Genomic DNA, 22,127 nt, shown 5'->3' with positions numbered 1-22,127 from the left:
AAAAGTGAAGTTGTACTCCCAAGGGTCCATGCAAATAACTGGTAGAGGAACTTGGAATTGCCAAGCCAGGTCAGACCTAACATCCATATGTTGTACTTCTTGCAGTACTCTTTTGATACTAATTATAACTGTGGCTTTATATGGCATAGATATAAAAGCACAATATCTGATTGACTAAGTGTCAACAGCTTCCCCAACTCCAACCAACTGTACCATGGGTGGAAAGTTCAGCAGTGAATTGGCCACCATTGTCTTAAGTGTCTTTCTGTACTTGTGTTATGTCACAGAAAGAGCAAACGCTTCCGACAGCCCTACTTTATGCCATTGATTATTGTATATAGCATCATATAGTATGTACATATCCACGGAGGGCATAGAACAGCCTTTGCTGTTCATCTCTTTCCTGAAGAAAACATAAGCAATGCTTTCAGTTACTTTTTATATTAAATTATTCCCATGCTTTTTAGCATCTTTGTCACTTTTCCCTGCACTTCCTTTAAATCTGCAAATATCTTTTATGAGATGGGGTGACAGACACTGTACACATTAGTCCAGAAAAGACTGTACTGCACACATGTATTTCCAAAAAGAGCAGTTTTTCTTCTGTTTTGCTTCTCATCCCAGTCCTTATGCACACCAACATCTTTGCTTTTTGAAGACAGCTACCCAGTGAGCAGTGATGGCTGCAATGACATCCAGGTCTGTTGTGGACTTGGGAGTTCTCTTTGTAAAAGCACTGTATAAATATTTTATTCAGCCATATGACGGTCTGTGAGATTGGGCAGTGGCCAAGAGAACTAAAGAAAATGTAGGCAGTGACAGGATGCTTACAAATCAAGCCACTAGCATGAGCTCTGTGGGATAGGTTCCACCTCCAGTTCTGGACCTCCAGTAGACCTGTGAAGGACCAACTTAACGCAAGCTCAATTTGAACAGGTCTCTAGCCACAATACATTTCTCAAGACTACATTCATGCTGCAAGCTTGACTGAAAGGAGGGCTTTCTCATTCCCTAGCTTTCCTCTCTGTTGGTGTTGAATGTCTTTCAGGCAGAAAATAGAGGAGACACTTAACGGTAACATAGAGGGAAAACTGAATGATGGAGAGTGCTGCTATTGTGTGCTTAGCTGTTCTCTGAAGGGGAGTCCGGTCTGGTTTTGTAGGTTACTAGAACTGTGACTTTCTTCCTAGTTCTGTATTCCCTGCTAAAGGCTCCCTTTGCATACCCTTTAGCTCTAGTGGCCTGTACCATTTAAAGAGCCTTGGCTGTATGATCACCAAATGTGAATGTGATCTGTGGAAATGTTTCTTTTTTTCTTTCTGTGTCCTTAGCTACATCACTGTCAGCATGGGACACTGGAACAGAGCTGAAAATCTCAGCTGAGCTCCTGGCAGCCAGGAGCCCATGTTGGACACCTGCCCTTTGCAGGGCTGCAGAGTAGTCAGGAAAAGAACTATGGAAACCTGGACAGGGACCAGAGATGTAAAGGAAAATGCTCTTCTCCTAATGACAGGAAAAGTGAGACTCAAGGCTTCATGTAAATAAGTCTTAGATAAAGGTCATAAGGTCCCAATTATCCCATGTTCAAAGGACCACACACTTTCCAGATGTACCTTGAGGCAATAGCAAATGAGTCCTCTTTTCATTATGAAAGAAAGCACAAGGTGGAAGACACTATTCAACCTCTCCATCTTCCTTCTGCGAAACACAGTAATTGGGAATGCCAGTAATGATAACCGGACATTACCTGTAACCTACAGGGCTTAATGAAGAAGAAAATCTTTCTGACATTTGGAAGAGCATCCAAATCCCAATGCTTAAGTGGTGCAGTGCTGCAGAACCATGGCTGACAATGCATTGCACGTCCAGGGAAAGGGATGGGAGGGCAGGAGCGAGAGCTGTGACCAGTCTGCAGGAGCATTCCCCAGTGCTGCTGACTTCGGCAGAACAGTCTTAGCAGCTGTGAAAAATGTTTCAAAGACCTTACCAGATAACCCTTTGAAGAGATGCAAGATGGAATAAAGTAAAAGTATTTTAAAGTTAGGGTGGTGGAAAGTACTTTTAAAAACCCCTTTTCTATTCTTAAAGGCTTTGGGCACCCATTGATTTGGAAATGACACAAGCCTCTGAGAGGGAGGTGTGAATGCAAGCTCGTGTAGACTAAGTCCATAACTGCCTAGTTTTTGGACGAGTACAGGACTCCATCCCCTCACTGGGTGTGGGCTTAGAAATGAAAGAATATGTATTCCAGCTTAGACACCCCATGTTACCTATTCCAAAATTTCTCTTCCAAGCTCCCGTTCTTCCTCCGTCCTTCCTCCTGTCTTTTACAGCCTGTTTGGAGACAACGCTCACCAGCTGTAGCTGCAGCTACAGGGCTGAAATCTAAGCCTCACTAACTTATGTAAGGCTAGGATTTCACCTGTGATTGCATCATCAGTATCATAAGTAATTCAAAGTAATATTCAGTCATCAGTGCTGAAACAAGGGATATGCCACAGGAGACCAAGCCCTGGGCTGGAGCCTGCCCTGTTGCACTTCAGAAGGACGTGCGAGTTGAGGGAGTCTGTGGTCTTAATCTTAGATCTGCTCTCAAGTGGTCTGTATGTTTCTTCCCCTGGGAGAGACTCAGTGCAAGCTTTCTCTTGGGGTCAGAAGGGGTGGAAATCCCCCTCATTCACAGGGTCCGATCAGAGGGCTGCTGTGAGGTTATCTTCAGTAAGGCAGCTACAATTTATACGAGCAAGAGTTCTGCCTGGTCTTTTGTCTGCATTCACAGTCAGCTGGTACACCAGGGATCCAGATGGGGAAAGCACAGCGAAAGGAAATAACTTCTTTATTGCCAAACCGTGAGCAGGCATCACTGTTACGTAGGTCTCCTAACCCTGTACCACACCTGCTCAGCCCTGCACCCGTCTCACCGTACAGCTCCTCGTGTTCGGTATGGACACTCAGGGTGCTGCAGGTTTGCAAGTCAGTGGGACTGGTGGGTGTTTGAGAGATCCTTCAGCAGTGTAAAGAGTTTTGGCACATGCCTTTAAGCTTATCTTTGTGGTTGAAGGTACTCTTTGCACAAACTCGTCCCAACACTACTGCCAAGCCTTCGCTGGGAGACTTACCAGTGTGGCCAAACATGGTGCCAGGCACAGGGACTGAACTTGACCTCTTGTCCGTGACACAACCTCTTCCAAACACACCTGAGGCCCAGCAGAAAGGCAGGGGGAAAAAATGCCCAGCACTGCTGCTGAGCAGCACCACTTCTCTGGATGAACAGCAGACTTTGGTCTCAAGAGATACTAATCCAGCACTGTTCACTGCACTCAATAAAGAGACACAAAATGAGAAAGAAAATGTTTCCCTGTGCCTCAAGGTAGAAACCCTCCTCATGGCTGAAGCCAAATGACTGTGAGAAAGATGGGTGGATTCACTGATTTTTACATCAGGGAACAAGAAGAAAATTCCAGCCATTCCTAACTGATGTAGCATGCAACTACTTCTTGTCCTTGTTTCTACCAAAACACATAACATGTGTTTCTACCAAATAAAGGAGTCAAGCCTAGTCACAGTTCAAACCACCTCCATGCAGGGCTTCTGAGACGTGCTGGGCTTGAATTTTTCTGTGAAAGTCTTTTTTTCGTTAAAGAACCCTTTAATTTGTCAAAACCAAACATAATGTACCAGTACCAGGAATGATGGGATTTGTAGATTAAAGTAGTAAAAGAAACCTTTGCCTGCTTTTAGAGTAGCTAGCACGTGAGAGTCAGATACTGCCTGAAAGGGCCACAAGAGATGATGAACCCATGCCTTACCCTAGGAAGCTGAAGTCCAGTGAGCTTTGCAAGCAAGCCATTGGGTTGCTGGACATAGTTTGCCCTGATCCCTCCTGCTGGAGCTGTTCCACTTTGTATAAATTATTTATTATTTGCTAGAGTCAGGATGTGGAGTTTGGTCTCCCCCATTCCAGATGAGTGCCCTCACCACCAGTCTACAGAGTCAATGTTTTTCTCTGGCCCAATGAATATTTAATGATTTATGGAAGTAGAACAGCTCCATCAGGAGAGGAAGAGTAAGAGAGACATGTTCATTCACATGGATATCTCACGACATCGCTCTGCGACCAGCAGGCAAGACCTGAGCCAAGGACCTTTGCAGCAAATAAAAGCAGCCAGAGGAGCAGGGGAGAAAACATGAGCATGAAACGGTGGGGTGCCACTTCCTATGCCTCAGTGCAATTTCAGAGCAATTTCAGAGCAATTTCAGAGCAGCTCAGGCCTGGTGGGTTCATGCCTCAGATAAGGCCCTCTTCTGTGACAGCCGTTGTCAAAATGATGGTGCCTAAGCCAAAAAGTGTGGGCTACTCCACCTTCACCAAAGACTTAGAAATTCTGCAAGTGGGAGCTGTGGTAACTCACAACTTCTGTTGACCTGTGCAGAGCTGGTCTTCATAGCAGACTTTGGATATGCATTACACAGTGGAGGAACAGCTACTGCTTGGCCCCACAGATGAGGCAGGGCCACCTTGGGCTGGCAGTGTTAGAAAGGGGACAGGCACAGCAATGCTGAAATGTCCTTTGATGAGGGAGAGAAGCCCTGTCATTGTAGGCTAGCTCAGCAAAGGGCTGTCTTAGCACCCTATAAGGGTACTTTTTTCCACCATAGTGGACAGTACTGAGGAGCTTTGACTTTGCCATTGACCATCTGGACATCCTTGCTGCTCCAGGATGTGAGGTGATGCAAGCTGGCCTCATGCCACCACGGAACAGCAGGCTGTTCATGGGGCATGGGGCTGCCTCGCTGTGCCCCTACGAGGTCTCCCCAGCATTTGCAGCTGCCCCGTCCAGGTGCCCTCATGTCCAGGCCGAATTTGTTACCTGCCTGATTGAATCGTTATGGTGAAAAGACAATTAAACTGAGATGGCTACTGTGGGACAGCTGCACCAGTTCGCTTGGTGCAGCGCTCAGAAAGTTCAAAGGCTGGAGAGTCCCTCCTGAACTGGGAAAGGGTTGGGGTTTTAAAAAAAAAAACCAACAAAAAATCCCCCCAAATCCCAGGTTTGAATTAAAATCAGGATTACTTTGCCCTAGGGCTGAGCACTGACTGGGCAAGCATCACCACACCTGTGGGCACAGAGATTTCTTGGGGCGGAAGAGGCGACCATGCAGTCTGACCTCCCACCTTAAGTCAAGCTGTGGCTTTTCACCTCCCAACCCTTCAGCTTTCTCACGAGCACCCAAGGGTTGAGGCAACAGACCGAGGAGGTTCTGGCCTTCGCAGTATGAGCTGGGAAGGTGTCCAGCTGCCCACCCAGTTTTGCAGGACGGGTGCTGTGACTCCTGATCTTTCCATCTCTGGAGGGCTGTCCCAGAGAGGGGATTTTGGGCAGAGGGGAGGGTTGCTCTGCACCAGCAATGCCACTCCGTGTTGTCTTGACATGGGGGTTTCCCCACAAGTGCTCATAGTTCAAAATGCCTCTTCCTATGTCCGGGCTGTCATAACGCACATGATGACCTCCTCCTGTTGAAACAAAAAGCAAAGGCTCCCAGGAGCTTCAGTGGGTACAGCATTAAGCCTGAACTGTCTCCTAGAGAGCAGCCGCTGTGTTTCAGTGCCCATTCTGCACAAAGCACATTGGGATCCTACGTGTGTGCGCACGGGAAATACTAGTAATATCTCTGATGCAAAGAGCTGGTGGTGTTGATGTTGCAGCTGCTGGGGACAGTTATCAACAAGATGGCTGTGGAAGGCCTGACAACAGGCACTTAATTCATTTTAGCATCCAATTTGCAGAGCCTTGGTGTATGATGATGGACAGAAACAAACTAATGATCTCTAAATGAAATTTCTCCTTCATTTAAACACAAAATGGGAGGATGGCAAAGGGAAGAAAAAGAGACATTTTATATCCTCTCCTTGATTGTAATTCCCTGCCTTCAGCTAGATCAATATCATTTCTGCTGGAGATGGAGGCTGCCTCTGGTTTCCATGGCAATCTGGTTGTTGGAGGTTTGCAGGCTCCATGAATCCCCAATTTATCAGCCTTCTAGGCTTTAATAACGGAGACTAGCAGTCAGGCAGCTTATGAATGGCACATGTCTTCTGGGCTGGGGGAAGGGAGGCGGGAGCGTGGTTTGTAGTAAGGGCTGCAGCAATTTGTTCTCCTGCCATGACAGCTGAAGGGGGAGGAGTACGAGGGGAGGAGCAGTGCATTAATTCTGGATTCACTGAAGGAATTTCTAGACCTTTTTGCTGCAATTACAGAAGATTTCCTCCTCTGGCCTCTTTTCCCTGGGCAACTTTGCCGAGGCAGGGGAGGAGAGCAGCCTCACAGCTGGTCCTGTGTGATGAGGTGGAAGCTGTAGATGGAGAACCCAAAGGCTCTAGCACTCTGTAGTTTTCCTTCCTTTCCTTAACCCTCTTTATCTCAGGATCAGCAGTGCGTGAATGCCAGCAGTCTGCCGCGGCTTTGGGTTCATTTTTATCCCCCTACTGATCCTACCACAATTGCCAGGCTAATCAGCGGAGCTGTAAGATGGGCAGACCTCTGAGGATCTGATCTATCAAACTTCTGTCACTTGCTGTGCTATTCTCTGTGAATCTGCCAGGCCTCTCCAAACCCAAACCTCCATCCCCAAAGTGCTGTAAGCTTCACTCCCTGAATGAATTACTGTGCTAGAAATGTCCTGGCTGTACAAGAATCACTATCAGTCACTTCAATAAGGCTGCATTTTGCTCACTTGGCCATGATCTGCTCATGGTATTTCCATTTCTTATCTTTCCTGAGATTTCTCCCCTATGATCTCACAGGGCAGCCACCCTAGAGAGGCTAAAGAATAAATGGATATGTCTTATCAAAACCTTGTTTTCCTGTCCCCTCACATGCCCTCTGTTTCTAAACCATCCCCCAGAACTTAACCCAGCAAGGGGGAAAAGATGGGTGACACAAAAAAATACTGTTGCATGAGATGGGGACATCCTGTTTTCTAATGCGTATGCCAAGAGCAGCTGCCAACTGTTACATTCCACAGCTGGAAGCAAGTGAAAACCTCTGTATTCAAGCTGTTCAAATCACAAGGTATTTAAGAAATTTAAAAGAGTAGTTTTCTGGTCGGCAGGACCTGTGAAATCAACAGGGACGGAGGGGAGAAGAGTAAAGAACAACTTGTGGGTTAGTTCTTCTTAGGTTTTCCTCAGGTGAAGTAATGAATGCCTTTCTTCTACCTGCCTTCCTGTGATGGTTGGGGTGGGGGGAGGAAGTATTGCTGAGATTGCTGCACCTCCAGTTTTGGCCTGAAATTAGGACTTTGTGGAATTTCAGAAATCACAGGACCTAGGTGTCACACCTATGAAAGTGTTGCTGTGTGCAGAGTGTCTGGTTGAGATGCTGGAATGAAGAGCCAAGGCGACTCAGCCTCCTGGGAAGAACCACAGGCTTTTGTGAGACCACAGCCCAGTTCTTCATGCTTTGCTCACTCTAAAATGCAGACAAAAGCCTTTGCTTTCTTCACTGGGATGCCACAAGGATAAAATGCCTCCATGATTGTGAGTTAGGCCATTGTTGTGGTGATGAAGATCAGATAAATACTTACATTACTGGCTGCCTGTAGCAATTTGGGAAGATCGCATTGGAGACAATTCTTGACGTTCACAAAGGTCTGGGTTCATCATAAATGTATGATCTGGATATTATAACCTGTTTTATATTATATATCTGATACGATCCAGATATTGTATCTAAAAAGACCAGTACACTACCTTGCTGGAAAGTCAAGCAGTGGATAATGAAGAACTGTGGTCTTGAGTGTCTGCAGAGGCATCTTTGACTCTGGCTTACCCTGTCTGGGGAGATGGAGAGGCTGGTAGCTTGGAACCTCTCCTGAAGGGAGCCTTTCTGCTCCAGCAGGGCAGCTGAGCAACTAATTGGGAATCAGATCAGCTCTGACCCCAGCTGATGGCTGGGGAGACCCTTGTGCAAGTCACATCCCATTTCTCCAGTTCAGGCTCCCAGGCTGTAAAGACCATGGAGCCTTGGTAGGAGTCTGTTGAGGTCAGCACTTTTGATGCTGTTTGGCAGGAGGCCCCTCAATACCAGTGCAAAACATCTGTCCCCAAGGCACCCTCATCCCAAAAGGGCTCTTTTGCCTCCCCTTCGGCCACTCTAGGGGAGTTGGTGGCCACACAGCCTCCCACTTGCTCACCACTTTCTGGTGCAACAAAGCATCCCCACTGCTGCCAGGTGGGCGCATCCTGTCCTCCCTGGAGCTGCATTTGCTTATAGCAGTGATGGTGGCCAAGAGAGAGGCATTGTTAAAGGAGATCTCACTGCCTGAAGACCTAACCAGTCTGGTAGGCTTCTTCCAGCCCTAGCTGGATTGCAATTGTCCAGTACTGTACACAGGAATTTTGGGCCAAAAGTTCTGGTTTCAGGCAGGAATAAATGACCAGCCAGCAGTAGCCATGTCATTTGTCTCAGCCTTCAGGCCTGGCTGTGTCCATGGGTGTGGGAAGGAAACGGCAGTGGGAGAAAGAAGGAGAGATGCTTATTTCCCATTCTCCAGGAAGCAAATATATTTGCAAATGTAGCTGTAACAAGGCTAACACCTCACATTCACAAAGAACATCCTCCCTTTTCTCTCTCCACCCTCTTGCTCCACCACTTCCATTTCTCTGGAGACCTCACTGCTCCCTCCCATCAGCAAAAGTTGGGGAGTTTCCATGGCAACCCGGCAGCTGGTGTCTAGACACTGTTAAAGATGCTTCGCAATGGAGCTGCGAGCCTGACTCCCCTCGGCACCCCCTCCCCACTGCTGCGCACCCTGAGCATCTCTCCCACCACTCTCTCCCTTTCCAGCTACTGCACACGTGGATGCCGATGCAGGGTGGGATTTCTGTGGTGGTGCTGGGGGAAGAAAGGCACAGGGCGGGAGGAAAGGGAGAGCAATCCCTAAGCCACTGGCTTTTCGGCCTGACAAAGCGCAAAGGCAGCTGGGGCGACAGACCTGGGGCTGACCTTCCTCTGAGGATTTAGCAGGATCAGAAGAAGAGGCAGCCGTCCAAGCCTGGACCAAAGTCATCAGCCATGGGACTGGCAAAAGTTGTTATTTTTCTCTCTGCTAGAGCAACTGAGGTTGGCACACATGACGCTGAAACAAAGATGAGGAGGGCCAGGAGTAGGAAGTCCAAACTACCATGTATTGTGGCCGTGTTCACCTTTTTGTTTTAACTTTAACAGGCTTCTTTGCCTACTTCTTTCCAGTAGTTACTGGGCAGCTTCCCTGGACCTCCTGCCTGCTGCTTGCATTGGGGACATCCCTCCCCACCACCTTGTTGCAGGGTTTGCCAAGCGTATGCAGATCTCCCAGGTGCCATGTGCCCACCAGGACCCCCAGGGCTCACAGGAACCAGGTGGTACCCTGGGTCTGTCTGCAGTGAGCGAGGGATTCACCAGGGGGTTGGGAGAAATCACGCAAGTCAGTCCCCTGGACCAGACACAGCCACTCACCTGAAATACCGAATTCCTTCATTTCTCAGTGTTTTGCTGGTCCAGCATAAATCTGCCAGTTTTCAGAAGCAGCAAGTGAGGATGGCGTAGGATTTTAGCACTGCATATGATGCATTGTAGGGCTGACTGCAACAGGCTAACTGGGACTGGGAAGGGAACTGTCTAAGCAACAGCTCTGAACCTGAAGTGCATCTCGTTTCAGCAGTCTCAGACCTACCATCGTCTGTCTGGAATCGGCTTCTGGCTGGCTAGAAGGACAGATGGATCGGGACAGCTGAATCAAGCTGTGAAGCCTGGATTCAAATCTGGATCCAAATGTCATTAAAACTAGGAGAAGTTCAGGTTAGGGATTTTAAGTGGGGCCTTCCAGTGCTCCTCACCCTCCAAAAAATGTCTCTAAACAGAGTCATCTTTGGGGCAGACGAGGTCTGCTTATAACAGGGCAGGAAAACCCAGATTAATATTTGGGAGCAAAGAGGAGACCAGATGAGGCACAGGTTTTCAGTTCCATCTCTGACCAAGCTCTAGTTGGCAGAGGACAGAGGGAGAAAGGGGCGAGCATGACAAATGCTAGAGAAAGAGCAGCGGCTGAGTAGATCTGGGCAATACTTTAACGTGAAGGCATGGGAGAGTTCTAGCTGCACAATCAATATCAGCAATAATTATGCAAACAGTGGGAAAACAGCAAAAGCAAAATCCCTGCATCTGTGGTAGAATCCCAGAGTGTTTGTGCAATTTCTCTTCTCTTGGCATCGGCTGTGGTAATTTAAAGATCTGCAGTGGAACAGAGACAAAAAGGAAAACAAAACCCAAGCCACCAGCCACAAAAGAAATGATCAGCAGAGAGGTTGCTGCTACTATGGTCATAAGCTGATGTCTGCTCTGATTTAATTAATCTTGGCAAGTCAGACGGGAGCTGGGCAGGTCCCAAGAGACAGTGTTTTACCCGGAAATCCACTCAACCTAATTTCACTAATGTAGGGCAGTGGAGAGACTTGGAGAGGAGCCTGCACGCTCAGCCATTAGAGCAAAGCATAGGCAAAGGCAGCTGGGAGTACCACCATCCAGCAAAACTGCTGCTTGCGTGCCTGCTTCAGCTTTACAGCGACCAGAGCTGCATATGTTCAAGGCATTTGCTCCCCAGCAGGGCTCACAGACATGACTCTCACCCTTTCCAGGAAATAAATGGAGTGCTGAGGGGCAGGAGCTCTCTAAGACCCTATTTCAGCAAGGATCTGTAGTTCACTTCCATATTGTTTCTCTTCCATGGGCAAAGCAGTTCCCTAGCAGGTACCAGTTGGAACTGTACATATGAAGCATGTCTCTGACACAGGTGGGAAGCAAATGCCCTTCAGCCTCTCCCACCACGCAGCTCTATCGCTTAAGCCATTCTGCAGCCACAGCTTAAGGTTTGTCTGAGGGTGCTCAAAAATTTTCTCAACTTGGCTGCCCCATCCAGGGTGCTAGACTGAAGTGAGATCGGTGGTAGCTCAGTTCAGATGCCCGTCTCTCTGGCAAAATGATCCCATGCTATAGGATGACTTAGAATGCAGCATAGATTTCAAAAGACTGAAACAAAAGGCAAAGCTGCAAAACAGACTAAAATCTCAAAGCTGTGTCTAGGAGGGACCACAGGACTAGAATAACCAGGAACAGTGCAAGTGATGACTGATGTGCATGAAAACATCTGTGAGGGTGATGATTGCAAGCACAAACTAGGTGGTTTTTGTTGTTGGCCTTGTTTTGGAGGTTTTTTATCTTTTTGACCTAGCCATTCCTGCTTTAGCCTTCCGGGCAGATTTTATTTTTGGCCCCTCCTCAAGCTTCCTTTGCTTCATATTACAGCTCAGCCTCCCCTCCTGTTCTGTTTCCTCCATGCATGCACATGTTGTGTTCTCATTTTGTGAGTTTGGGCCCTTCTTTTAGCTCTGTGGCTGGAATGCTCTAGAACAAATGTGGATGTCTTCACCTTGGCTTGCTAAAGGTGAAGGTGTTCCCAAGCTTCAATTCCTCTTATCCTGAAGTAGTCGCCTAAATAGGTCAGCTTAATGGAGTCCTAGAAATGTCATGTTTATTTCCACTAATTAGAAAGGGAGCAGAGGGTGAGAAGATCAGCTGGAGATGTCACTGTGTAGATGTCTGGAGTTAGGTGAGATGACTGTCCACTCTCACTTCACCTTTTCCATTTCATGATCTCTTCATGTGCATCTTGGTGCTGCTCCAGTCCAGGTCCATCTTAAGAAATAACTCACTGCCTCCTGCTTGTTCTCTCCGATGCAAGTGGACATAGGGGACTCTGATCTTGCAGGAGGAGATCCCACAGTGCTGGCATGTTCAGAAGGGAGGCAGCTTTAGACAGGGGGAAATTTGGCCACGCAGGATGAAATGCTTTTGTTCCTCAAGCAGGGGATGGAACATTTTGCCTAAATGCCCTGAATTCTCACCTGCTTTTTTGTCACCTTTTACACCTATTCCAACAAAGTGCAAAGAGAATGTAAAATGCCAAGGCTGTGCAGTTCTGTCTGCATAACTGTATCTATCCACTACAGACCAATAGGTGCGACATCCGAGAGTTCAAGAAAGTGGGAAATCAAGACTAGTGTTGGATAAAAAGCAATAAAAATACTCTCTGATGTATGGAATCCTCAGGATAGCTATCTACTGATCTCCCTAGGGACACCTTGCCCTCCTTTGCCAGGACACTGAAAACTAGGCTGGAGAAAACCCCATACTGCAGAAATAGTCTGCATCAAACAAACTGGTGAAGGGCGAGTCAGATAAACCATTTCACTTCTCCTCGTGAATCAGAAACTTCTATTAACTGGCCCTGATGTCAGCAGGGTTGTGCTGTGTTGCTCCCATTGCACAGAGAGAATCCTCCTCTTTTCACTGCTGTGTTTAGCAGTGCCACAGCTTGAACTTTATTTTTTGTGCTGAATTTTTTATCCTTTGTGATACTACTTCCTGCTAAAGTTCATTACTCTATAATAACACCAGGCTGATTCTTTTCCCTCATCCCAAAGATCAATGAAATGCTGCTAAAGGTGCTAGGAAACAGGACATAGCTTAGCAGGGTGCTGCAGTGCATAAGGTATTTCCCCTTATTGCTTCAACACCGTGCAAGAAAAAAAGAGGGAGAGTGGCTGGCTGAATTTTCTGTGATAATTCCTATTCAAAAAGATAGACCTCTTGTTTATACTTGGGACATCCACAGTCATCAAAATTTACTCTAGTTTGCCACGTGTCCAGCATGTGGTTTGTGTGGTTCCTCTCTGTTGGCTTGAGTATGTGGTGAAGTGACTGTAAATATTTTCTGCTGCTCCAATGACCTCAGAGTCAGTCCACACTGTTTCAGCCATGGCAGAAATCAGTGCTGGGCTGCTTCAGCAGAGAGCTTCAGCAGTTAGCCTACCACCAGCTGCTCCCCAGAGAAGATCATCGGGGGCAGCGAAGCACCCCTGCGCAATTCCTCTGCCAGTCAGGGATCTCTGGGCACCACAGGCACTCCATGGAAATGAGATTTGCCTCTGTGGTGAGCCAACAGGGAGAAAAACATGGCAGAAAACTGTGTTTCAACCTGCCTGCTTATCCTAAGAGCAAGAACGGCACGGGAAACATTGTGAGCTACCCCACGTCACCGAGGTTGCCAGCTCCCCCACTTTGAGTGCAACCAGATTTCCTGCCCATCTCACTAGGACAATTGTCAAGAGCCTACCACTGTAGGAGCTGAACCCCACTTTCAGCTGCTGGTGTAACGGGGGCATCTGTGTGACTTACCGGTTTGTATGTCTTGGCCAAGGCACTCAGTATCCCAGCAGGTATGCAGGACCTTCCAGCGCCTCTCCCTGTGCTTGCTGCATTACGGGCCCTTCTGTTGTGCTGTCCTGACGAGGCTGTGGGGGCTGCCGGCTAAAATCTGTGCGTATTTCACAGAATCACAGAATCAACCAGGTTGGAAGAGACCTCTGGGATCATCGAGTCCAACCGTTGCCCTGACACCACCCTGTCAACTAGACCATGGCACTAAGTGCCATGTCCAGTCTTTTCTTAAACACCTCCAGAGATGGTGACTCCACCACCTCCCTGGGCAGCCCATTCCAATGGCTAATGACCCTTTCTGAAAAGAAATTCTTCCTAATGTCCAACCTGAACCTCCCCTGGCGAAGCTTGAGGCTGTGTCCTCTTGTCCTATCACTAGTTGCCTGGGAGAAGAGGCCGACTCCCACTTCACTACAACCTCCCTTCAGTTGTAGACTCCTAGTTGTAGACTGCAATAAGGTCACCTCTGAGCCTCCTCTTCTCCAGGGAAGAGGAGGGAAGCCTCCTCTTCTCCTCTTCTTCAGTAGGAAGACACAGAAAGTTTTAAACGTAATAAAATATAGTGTCAGGGCTTGTGTTCCTGAAGCCCCATTGCCTATCCTTTGTTGCTCTTCCATTCATCTTGCATTTACATGCAGAAAAAACAGAAATTCTGCCTTACTAATATCTGTCAGATCCTTATAGTAAAGCACGCTTTTGGCTCAGATTTAGCAGTAGATGGTCGTGCATTGTGATTTTACTCTCGGCTCCATAATTCAACATGTCTCCTGCTATGAATGCCTTGGAGACGAGCGGGACCTAAAAGGATTCTCCTCCCTCCCCAGTGGAGTGTGATCAAGTAATTCAGGAAAATTAACAAAATTAGGGCAAGTTGGCCTGCTTTGCCTTGCAATGATACATGCGTCCTGTTTTAATCAGTAGCCTGTTTTGTCTTTGGTTCACGGTTGTAGCTGTACCACACATAGAAGGAGCCCTTGAGTAGTGTTCTGTTTAGCTGTTCAGTATCATAGGAAAGAAAGTCCACAGATGTTTTTGCAGACAGGGGGTTTGCAGGTGCAGGGGCTCAGGCCATGGGGATGTTCCCGCAGACTTCTTGACTTTTTCCTTTTGGAAAATCAACAGGCAGAGACAAAAAGTATTTGAAGGTCCAGAAGCAGAGGCTTTAATGAAGATGATTCAGGGTAGGAAGTTACACACATCTTAAAGGTGATCCATATGGAAGTGGTGCCTAGGAACATATTTAAAAGCTAGGCTAAAGAGCTGAGGGGGAGAGGGAAGCAGGAATGCAGCACCTACTGCCAGTGTTGGAAGCAAATACAAGCCTGCCATCTGATGGCATCGAACGGACCAAGCCAAAATGTATAAACGGTGTCAGTAAGGGAAGTTTTACATCCCGGTTAACATTCTCACTAATGTTAAACATGGGTGTGAGGATGCTACTCCTCACAAACTAAACATTGGCACGTGAACATCTGTATTGTTAAGCTGACAGCATGGGCCATGGTGTGATTTTTGACTACTCCAGCTAGCTTTGCCCCAGACAGCTCGCAGACACAACCACCCTGTTCTGGAGAGTAAGAGAGTTTAGCCATATGGACATGAGCTGTGTGATGCCAGCTGGCCTTGGGGCCAGAGAGCAATCCCTGGCCCATTTTATTTGCTGGTATAATGTAATCTGATTGCCCATCAGAGAAGCCAGGAACTGTCCAGCGACCCCACAGTCCTCTCTGAATGACCACCAGAGATACTGTGATGCTACGAAGATATGTTGAGTGCCAGCACTGAGGTATGTGACATACCAATCTTGTGGTCTGTGCCACACCACCCAGCCCTGCAGCACTTGTTTCTTTTCCCTGTTCTTTATCCCAGGTCTGGAGTGGTGCTGATTGCTTGGCCTCTCCACGGCCTGTATGTATGTGTGTGTGAGAGGGGGAGTCAGTGAGGAATGGGGAGGGATGGCGATGGAGCAGAGCAGCCACTACAGTGCACTAAGACCCTTGTGCGTTATTCTACCTTACAGCCCTGCAGCCCTGGGTGAACCATCGCCGCCTTCTGTAAAAAGCAATCCACATGGTGCATAGACCTTAGTGGGGTTTCTGAATGAGGCCCGGGAACATGTTAGTGTACCCTGATCTAAAGATGATGAGAGCTCGTCAGCAGGAACTCGGAGACAATTAAATCCGTCCTGCTGCAATGAAGGGGGCATGGTGTCTCGGGCTGGATGAACCCAGCAGTAAGATCACTTCAGCTTGAGGGGTGCTCCTTTCATTTGCCTTGTCCCTTGTGGCTGCTTCTGCCTTCCCCTCAGTTCTGATCCCTTGTCTAGTTCATTGTTGTGCGGTTGCTCCTAGCATTCGTTTTATTTTCTCATGTGAATGGTGTGCCAGAACAAGGGGTCTGATTGACAGGCAGACTCAGCCTCCAGTTACACTCATTGCTTCCCCCTGGGGCAGCTCTGCTTTCCAAGGGAGAGCCCAGAAAACTGGAGAGACGTGACAACCTCCTGGATGAAGGCTCCCGTTCTTGAAGGCTAGAGACACTTCTCTAGATCTCTTCTCAGTGTAAGAGAAGTCTGAGTTACAAGTTATAAATCTTTTCCTTCTGGGTCTTGCAAGCTTCAAGTGCGTATAGAGTTTTCTCTTTGTGACCTTTTTAAGTGTTGGCTGTGAGGATCTGTAGTGATAATTAGGAGGAAGCAATTCAACAGTGGCTGGCACAGTCAGTGGACTCAGTAAAAGGGTGTGTGATCTAGCTGGTAAGCCAAGAGCCTAGTCAGGGCACCTGATGGAATGAATGGTGGTTGCCTGCCACATCAGCAGCGAGCTAGGCAGTTCCTTCCAGTTGCACATGCTTGCTAGCGGGGCTGGAGGTGTTTTGTGAGACCTACTCGCCTGCTAGGCTGAACCCTGGCTTGTTCTTTCCGTGCTGTGGAAATGCCAGGGACTTTGAGACCTGGGTCACTTTGGGGAGAGAGAACTCTGAAGCCATGCAGTCCCTCATGCGCTGGTTGTGTGCACATGCAGGATGCTCTAGATCATGGCTGACTAACCCTGGTCCATCTCTTTCCCCACTAGATGCTGTAGAAGAAACCAAACCTACTGAAAGTGCCCAGCAGGAAGAGGTGAAAGAAGAAGAGAGCAAGGCGGACCAAGAAAATGCCTGAACATTAAGAAATGACTCCCCGTTGCCCCTCCCTCCCTCCCCCTATCCTCTATCCTTCCTTCCCACCCCGATCTTGATCTCCCCCCTTCCTGCTCACGTCTGTGAGCCTGTCCGTCCCTCTCCCATTCCCACTTAAACCCTTTTTCTCTCTGTGTGGCAAACATTTAAAAGAAAAAAAAAAAAAAAGCAGGAAAAATCCCAGTCAAACAGTGTGGCTTAAACATTTCTTTGTTTCTTGGTGTTGTTATGGCGAGTTTTTTGGTAATGATGATCCAATCATTTTGGGAAAATTCTTGCACTGTATCAGAGTTCTTTGACCTGGCGCGTGCGTGTGTCTGTCTGCCCACTGCGAGCGCGCTCTCTCTCTCTCTCCCCCCCCCTCTCTTCTCCAAGTGTGTGTGTGCAATGTTATGTTCATCTGAGGAGTCCAGACTTACTGAGTGAGTTAAAACAAAAGAGGGGGGAAAAAAAAAAAATCCTTTTCTTCCTTTTTCAATGTGATGGAATGAACGAAAGAAAGAAAAAAAAAAGACCAAACCCAAAAAACAAATGAATGAAAAATAATACTAAACCCCAGTTTGTTTTCAGAACTAAAACAACAAAAAAAAATGTGCCAATTAGCGTAACGCTTGGCTCCAGGCTCCTTTTTCAAACTGAACAATAATTATAATAAATGAGAATAATGATCATTAATACCACCGTGTCGCATTTCTATGCTGCCGTACATACTGCTGGCCTGCGGTCTTTGGTGGGCCACTTCTTGCGTGGCCCTGCTGTGCTCCTCAGCCACCGGTCAGTGACTGACCGCTCTCCCTGGCACTGCTGAAGGGATTTTTTAAGGGAAGCAGGCTTGGATTTTGAGTGAGGTGTTAGCACTGACTAGCATAAATAATGAAAGTAGCAAAATCAGTTTTAGGAAAGAATAAAATAAGCGGCCCTCTAGGAGACCTCTAGGCCCTGATTTGGAGAAGTATGGTGACCTTGGAGGGATGAGCCAGCAGAGGGACCAGCTTTGGTCCATGCTGAAGGTCCGACCCCTGCCGAGGGGTGCAACATGAGGGGACAGGGTCCCGGGGCCTGAGCTCCCCCCAGCAGCAGTGTGATGCTCACTCCATTGGGCTGGAGTTGGAGAAGTTGTTGAGTAGCATATTGTGACCCTCCAAAAACGTTCTGTTTGGCACAATAAATTGGGCCAATGCATTGAATAAATAAGCACGTGGGCAGGACAAGTCTGGTGGTGTTAAGAGCCGGTCGATGGCACTTTGAGAAATACCTCATTCCTGCTCCCTGGTGAAACCCAGGATGGTTCACCCAGCTCTAACGAGGGCCAAGGCTTTTAGCTGTCGTTTATGGCCTTCTCCCGCAGGCAGCTAAAGGCATGGTGCAGGCTTGGTGCACCTTGTCAATCTCTACTGCCACTTTCCACGAGGTGTGGGATGTTCCCTGGTGCGTGCCAACCGCACGCCTGCTAGACCCAGGCTGTGCCCGTGGAGGACTGACAGGCGCCCGGCCCTCAGCCTGGAGAGCCGTCGCAGTCTGCGAGAGTGAACGGTTAAAATGTATTCAGTAATACCTGGGCTTTCATAAAAGCCCAGTTATTGCTCTTTCACTGCCCTCATTATCATCATGTGCTTTCCCACCAGCTCGTGCATGGTTCCCTGGCCGCACTGGCAATGACAGCCAGCGTGCCCTGCAGGATTGCCGTGTGGTGCTGCAGGGCCACAGTTAAATTGACCTCACAGCAGTGACGCCAAAAAGATGGGTCTGCTGACAGCCCCAACATCCCTTGGTGGCTGATGCTTGGAGTGGCAGCCCTGCAGCCTTCAGAGGGCTGGCTGGCCCTCCCTGTCCTACTCCTTTGTTCTCCTCCATCTCTTTGTTGGAAATAGGGAGAAAAGATGAACGATGTCTCCTCAGAGGTGATCGGTTTGGATGTAGACCGCTCACTGGAAGTGCCATCAAAATACGGCAGGATTCGTTTCCATGTGCTTCCTGGCACTGTGTAGAAATAAGAGAGAGAGAGGGGGAGGATTTTTTAAAAAGAGAGGGAAAGAGAGAGTGGGAGAGAGATTGGACAGAGATTTTTTTTAACAGGGATTAGAGAGAGGAGGGAGGAGAAGATTTTCAATTGGATAGATGGATGATAGGGAGAGAGAGGGGAGTATAGCTAGAGTAAGAAAGATTAGAGTGGAAAAGATGAGAGAGAGACAGGAAGAAATTAGATCATATGGAGCAATAGATGATTGATAGAGATAGTGAAACGTAGCTAGCTAAAGTAGATTAGACAGACTAAATAGGTAGAAAGATGGGCTGACTGACAGATAGGTATTGTGTCATACTTCATAAATGATATATATGCTAATATTCCCATGTCATGATGGGTGGTAAACCCTGAGACACCTTCCAGCCTGACCTCAACTCAGCAAATGTAGCGCAGACATCAGGCATTGCTTGGACCGTATGTCAGGTCTCACCACCCTGCCCATGGAAGTGGCAGCGGGGTGGATTGTGTTTGGGGAGGGAGAGTGCTCTGACGGACACGGTGGGGGGCTGAGGCGTAGGGAGGAGAGGCGTGGAGTATGTTTGTTGTTCGTAGCACACGAGGTGACCAGCCCAGCTCGGACGTTGCAGACGCCCCGTGTCTCTAGCACCGAGTCGAGAGAACTGAGGTTCAGCTCTCAGGATTTGTGGGAGAGGTGTTTGGGAGGAGGCAGGAAGGAGAGAGCACGGTTTTTGTTTAGACTCATCTCCTGTCATGACCATTTACAAGAGTTTTCTTAAGGACTGTCTTGCCTGTTTCTGCAAAGACTGCGAGGTCTCCCTGCTCTTCAGACCCCAAACTTTTCATCTTGCCTCCACTTTACCATTGCTATTTTTAACTTTGTAAGAAAAAGAAAACTGCCTCTCATGTCTTCCTGGACATAGGCCTTCCTCCCTCCTTAAAAAACAGAAACATTTTTCTCTCCCCAGGGATGTTTTATCTTTGTATTTCACACGTTGCCTCTCCTTTGGCTAATGGTTGGGACATCGTGCGTGTTTTGTCACCGTAAGAACATACTTTGCCATGTTGCTTAGAGAACAAAGGGTTGGGTTTTTTGTTTTGTTTTGTTTTCCCCCACAAAGAGAACAGGGTATGTGGTTACCAACTGCAAACCTAAAGTGTTTAAATACTAATTCCTCTCCCTTAGTTCCAGTTTAAAATTACTAGCTGTAACCAAGCACCCCCCTATCTTTCTTATTATACCGTGTCCTGATCCTGCCAAAGAGTCAGGGCAAAGAGAGCGTGAGAGAGAGCACACAGACAAACCCTGCCGTGAGCGGGCAGTGGTTGAATGTGTAATACACAAGGTTTGTACAGGAAGCTGGGCTGTCTTCAGGGTACAGGAAGAAAACAGAGAAAATCATTTGGATTTCTTGAGTTGCCTCTTCAGCCAGCTTTTCAAAAGGCTAAAAGGAAAGAGTATAAAGGACGTAGCATGGGACGGAACCTGGAAGGAGAACAGAGGAATTTGAGGAGTGATTTTTCTAGCAGGGTATCAAGTGAGCTGAGAGCAGCACAAGAGGCAGAAGGTCCCAGAAGTAGAGTGGAGCAAAGAGTATCCAGCAGAGTAGCTGGAGCTTTTCTACTACTCCTGATGCAACAACCAACATGAATTCCCCAGGGAGTATTTATCTAATCTCTCTCCCTGAAGAGAGAGCTTTGCCTGGAGGTGTCTGTGGTTGTTAATTTATCTATGGAGAGGGAAGGGCATGTCAGAATGACTCATGCTGGGAATATGGTGCCTGACCTCATGCACAGTGCTGTGGAAGTTCAGAGTCCAAGAGGGTCTTTTTCCATGCCTCTGTAGTAAGGTATGCTAGTGATCTGCATCTGTACTGAATGCTCATACCAGCTGTAGGCCAGCTCTTGACATTTCACCTCATCTAGACTAAGCCTGGGAAAAGTACAAAAAAATCCCAGTCTAACACCCCCCGTCAATGCAGTAGATCACTCGCATGGATTTGGTCTGCTTTGCAATGCTTGTGGCATGCACAGACTGCCTGCATTGACAGCATATAAAACCCCACAACCCTTGCAATAGTTACATCAGCCAAGAAGCTCCACTGTGAGCCACATTCCAAAGGGAGGGGAAGGGCATCCTGCTGAGATCCCTTCAGACCCAGTGTTTTCCAGCCCCAAACCATAATGCAGCCCCATGAGAGGCCTTAGAAGGAGCTCACCTACGGTGACAACGTAAACACCATTGCTTGGGGAACGTGTTACTCTAAATGAAAGAAATGGCCATGACAGGAGGAGAGGGGTTTAGAAAGAAAGGAAAGAAGACAAAAAGAAAGAGGGAGTTCATACCAAACTCCCCACAGGAGTTATTTCTTTTTTTTCTGCAGTCTCCAAATGGCAAACTAGCATGTGAGGCTTTTTGTACTGAAGGTCTGGTGTTTGTTGTAGGTGTCTTAGGAAGGAAACAGAGCGGCTGTGGTTTGCAGAGGTGGAGGGAAGGGTCTGAGTGAGTGTTTTTGTGGCCCCTCTTGGCTAAGAAGTCCGGTCGGTGGTCACCTGCAGCTCAGCGACACGGAGGGTGGTGGTGGGGGGTCCTCTTCCAGGCCTGTGCTCAGATTCCCTGCTTTTCCACATTGCCACATTAGCACTTTCACTGGATATTTAGAGCACCTCAGGACTGGTTCTCCTCTCGCTCACACCGGGGTAACTCAGGAGTCACTCCACTGGAACCAGTGGTGTTAATCTGGTGTGAGAATAATGCGAGAGGAGGATTCAACTCCTCGGGGGGGGATTTTCCAGGTCCCCGAGGGGGAAAAAAAAATCAATGGGAGTTACATGTCTAACTGCCACTTGTGCCTGTGAAAGTCTGCCCCTTATCTACCCGTATGTATATAGGGTACAGTTTTCAGAATAACCTAAGTGACGTGGGCACTTGAGAGCACACATTTAACTGGCTTTCAAAGAGATGTAAGACCCTGAGGCCCAGACGCTGAAGGATGTCCAGACTCCTCTGCAGCAAATTTGGGGTCTCTGGCCTAAAATTTGCCAGTCATTTTCCAAAATGGAACTGAAGATCACGAGTCATTTAGGTGATCCTGAAAGCGCTACCCTCTATCCATTTTTCAGGGTGTTGATCTCAGGTCATGTGCGAGCCTGCATTCTTACCTACAATGCTTTATTACTACATTCCTCTGTTGAGCAATACTTGGAAGAAGAGGTGAAGGTCGAGAGTTGCAGAACAGGCTAGTGACCCCAGTGGCTCATGTCTGGAGTGCCCAACTTGAGAGACACCTCGCTGGGGCCCAATCCACAGGTCCCCTGTATACTCTGAACATCAAGATCTATGTATTACACACCCAGAACCACTGGTCACTTAAAAAAAAAAAATCCCAGCCTGAGACCTAGACTACTCTCACAAAAGAAAATCCTAGGTGAACCGTTCATCCAATAGCTTGGTTTTTCTGCTCATGCCTGTTCCCAATGAACGAAACACATCCGTGTGCATCACCTAAGCCCTATTTTGAGGAGTTACACTGGCATACAGCTGAAGTAACACAGTAGTAAATCGGGGCCTGAAGAAGGCGGCTACAGCCTAGAGAGTATCAAGAACTGTTACGTGTCTGGAAGATAATAAGAGCAGAACTTGA

The 22,127-nt window shown here is 47.8% G+C and overlaps 1 protein-coding gene across 1 annotated transcript in view; it reads left to right on the top strand.

Annotated features, from left to right (window-relative positions):
* The window catches only part of GAP43 (growth associated protein 43), a 55,919-nt gene extending 39,437 nt beyond the window's left edge, over positions 1-16,482 (top strand). Inside the window, exon 3 of the mRNA XM_068417510.1 lies at positions 16,394-16,482. Within this exon, the coding sequence (XP_068273611.1) occupies positions 16,394-16,482 (89 nt within the window). The remainder of the gene's footprint in view (positions 1-16,393) is intronic.
* The last annotated feature ends 5,645 nt before the right edge of the window (positions 16,483-22,127 follow it).

This window comes from Nyctibius grandis, chromosome 23 (genome assembly GCF_013368605.1).
Source record: "Nyctibius grandis isolate bNycGra1 chromosome 23, bNycGra1.pri, whole genome shotgun sequence".
In the NCBI taxonomy this organism is placed as follows: domain Eukaryota; kingdom Metazoa; phylum Chordata; class Aves; order Nyctibiiformes; family Nyctibiidae; genus Nyctibius; species Nyctibius grandis.
This window is presented reverse-complemented; position numbering and strand designations above follow the sequence as displayed.